The sequence below is a fragment of the Centroberyx affinis genome, unplaced genomic scaffold, assembly GCF_046629955.1.
Source record: "Centroberyx affinis isolate AG114_WGS23_722 - 3 ecotype Tasmania unplaced genomic scaffold, CSIRO-AGI_Caff_v1 ptg009394l_1, whole genome shotgun sequence".
Classification (NCBI taxonomy): domain Eukaryota; kingdom Metazoa; phylum Chordata; class Actinopteri; order Beryciformes; family Berycidae; genus Centroberyx; species Centroberyx affinis.
Genome location: NW_027284512.1, coordinates 52,501 through 55,000, shown reverse-complemented (window position 1 = coordinate 55,000; position 2,500 = coordinate 52,501). Strand labels below are relative to the sequence as shown.

Genomic DNA, 2,500 nt, shown 5'->3' with positions numbered 1-2,500 from the left:
AGCCATATATCATTCTCTTTGTCTGCCTCAGGCGAAACTGGGGATACCTCATACAGCACTGAGGACCCTGGCATTCTCTATTAATCTGCCTGAATAGCATGGATCTCTTCAGACATATATGAATATTGATTCCTAATCATTGTGTTTATTACTTTTTCAATGTTTTTGGGAGATGTATGTTATTTGTAACATGGCTATATGGAAATGAGTAGTGTTTTGAAGTAAAACTCCCAGTAAACAGGCATAATGTAAATTGTAAACTTGACCAAAACCTGGAGACCGCCTGAGTATATTTTTAGGAATTGTACATAAATGTTGTATTTTGGTGTATTTCAATCAAATTTACAGTTACAGTTGTAGTCAAAGACTATGAGAAGACATTCAGTTGCATTATTATCCATGGGATCTTGGTTATAATGGTGATATTGCCTTAAAATTTAGAATTATATACTAGGCGAGGATGAAAATCTTACTTTTTCCTTTATTGCATCTCCATTTACTCTGGAATGGTAACAGATATAGGTTTACTTACACTGAATTAATATTCCTTAGCTTCTTACCTATCAAAGGAGACCAGAAATATGCATATAGGCCTTATGGTTGAGGAGCTATTCCTGATTCATTTGGGGTATATTATTTTAGGCGTTTTTTCCTAGGGATAGGGCTAGGGCTTAACAGGTTAAAGCCAACATCCCATAGTTAACATGATATAATGTGTATTTACACCTGACATCCCATAGTTAACATGGGTATAATGTGTGTTTAAACCCGACATCCTATAGTTAACATGGGTCTCTATGTGTTTAAACCCGACATCCCATAGTTAACATGGGTCTCTATGTGTTTAAACCCGACATCCCATAGTTAACATGATATAATGTGTATTTAAACCCGACATCCTATAGTTAATATGGGTTTGTGTGTTTAAACCTGACATCCCATAGTTAACATGGGTTTGTTAAACCCGACATCCCATAGTTAACATGGGTCCTCTGTGTTTAAACCCGACATCCTATAGTTAATATGGGTTTGTGTGTTTAAACCTGACATCCCATAGTTAACATGGGTTTGTTAAACCCGACATCCCATAGTTAACATGGGTCCTCTGTGTTTAAACCCGACATCCCATAGTTAACATGGGTTCCTCTGTGTTTAAACCCGACATCCCATAGTTAACATGGGTTCCTCTGTGTTTAAACCTGACATCCCATAGTTAACATGGTCCCTGTGTGTTTCAGATGTGGGCGTGTGCTCTGGGCCACCAGAGGGCAGCAGAGCTCCTGTATGGCTGGAGCAGTCTGGCTCTGGGGATCCCTGATTCGCTGGGCCGCCTGCCGCTCGCCGTGGCTCGCTCCCGGGGCCACACCCGCCTCGCCACGGCCCTGGAGGAGCTGCACACGCTCCGCACACACACACACACGCACACACACACACACACGCCTCCCAGAGACACACACACACCCCAGGGTGACGCACACACTCCGCCCAGGGGATACAGAGACACACACACGCCTCCGGTGGACACACACACTCTGCCAGGCGACACACACACACCGGCCACACCGCAGCCTCAGCTCCCCCTGTCTCCTCTGTCCACCAGCCCCGACACAGGTAACACACACACACACACACACACACACACACACACACACACACACACCTCACACACACACACACACACACACACACACACACACACACACACATCTCACACACACACACACACACACACACATCTCACACACACACACACACACACACACACACACACACACACACACACACACATCTCACACACACACACACACACACATCTCACACACACACACACACACACACACACACACACTTTATTAGTGTTTCACAACTTGATGCTAGCCCAAACTTCCTGAGATGTTTCTGTGATGTTAAAGACTTTCATCCCCCCCCCCCCCCCCCCCTCCAGGTCTCAGCTCCTCCAGCAGCCTCCCCTCCCCCAGCGCCCCCTCCTCCCCCTCCCCGAGCTCCGCCTACTCCAGTGGCCCCGCCCCCATGGACACCTCCCCCTCCCCTTCCTCCCCCTCCTCTCCCTCCTCCTCCTCCTCCTCCTCGCTGCCCGTCTCCCCCCCCTCCCCCTCCTCCCTCCCCCTCTCCTCCCTGCCTGCTGTGGCCATGTGGGGGGCGGAGCCAGACGCCGGGCTACACCCAGGTGACATCATTGTTGTTGTTGTTGTTGTTATTATTATTATTATCATCATTATTATTATCATTGTTATTATTATGACTAACCAGGTAACATGGCAACACCTTAGCAACCACTTAGAAACACACTTGCAACCACCTAGAAACACCTCAGCAACACCTAGAAAAACCTTAGCAACCACCTAGAAAAACCTTAGCAACCACCTAGAAACACACTAGCAACCACCTAGAAACACCTCAGCAACACCTAGAAAAACCTTAGCAACCACCTAGAAAAACCTTAGCAACCACCTAGAAAAACCTTAGCAACCACCTAGAA

General features: G+C 46.8%; 1 protein-coding gene across 3 annotated transcripts in view; it reads left to right on the top strand.

Annotated features, from left to right (window-relative positions):
• LOC139640407 (calmodulin-binding transcription activator 2) overlaps positions 1-2,500 on the top strand; it is a 14,987-nt gene that overhangs the window by 3,414 nt on the left and 9,073 nt on the right. For all 3 annotated transcript variants that reach the window (XR_011694912.1, XR_011694913.1, XM_071514604.1), the window contains exons 3-4: positions 1,239-1,611; positions 1,946-2,188. Coding sequence is in view for 1 of the 3 variants with exons in the window: in XM_071514604.1 (XP_071370705.1) it covers positions 1,239-1,611; positions 1,946-2,188 (616 nt within the window). In the remaining 2 variants the exon portion in view is untranslated. The remainder of the gene's footprint in view (positions 1-1,238; positions 1,612-1,945; positions 2,189-2,500) is intronic.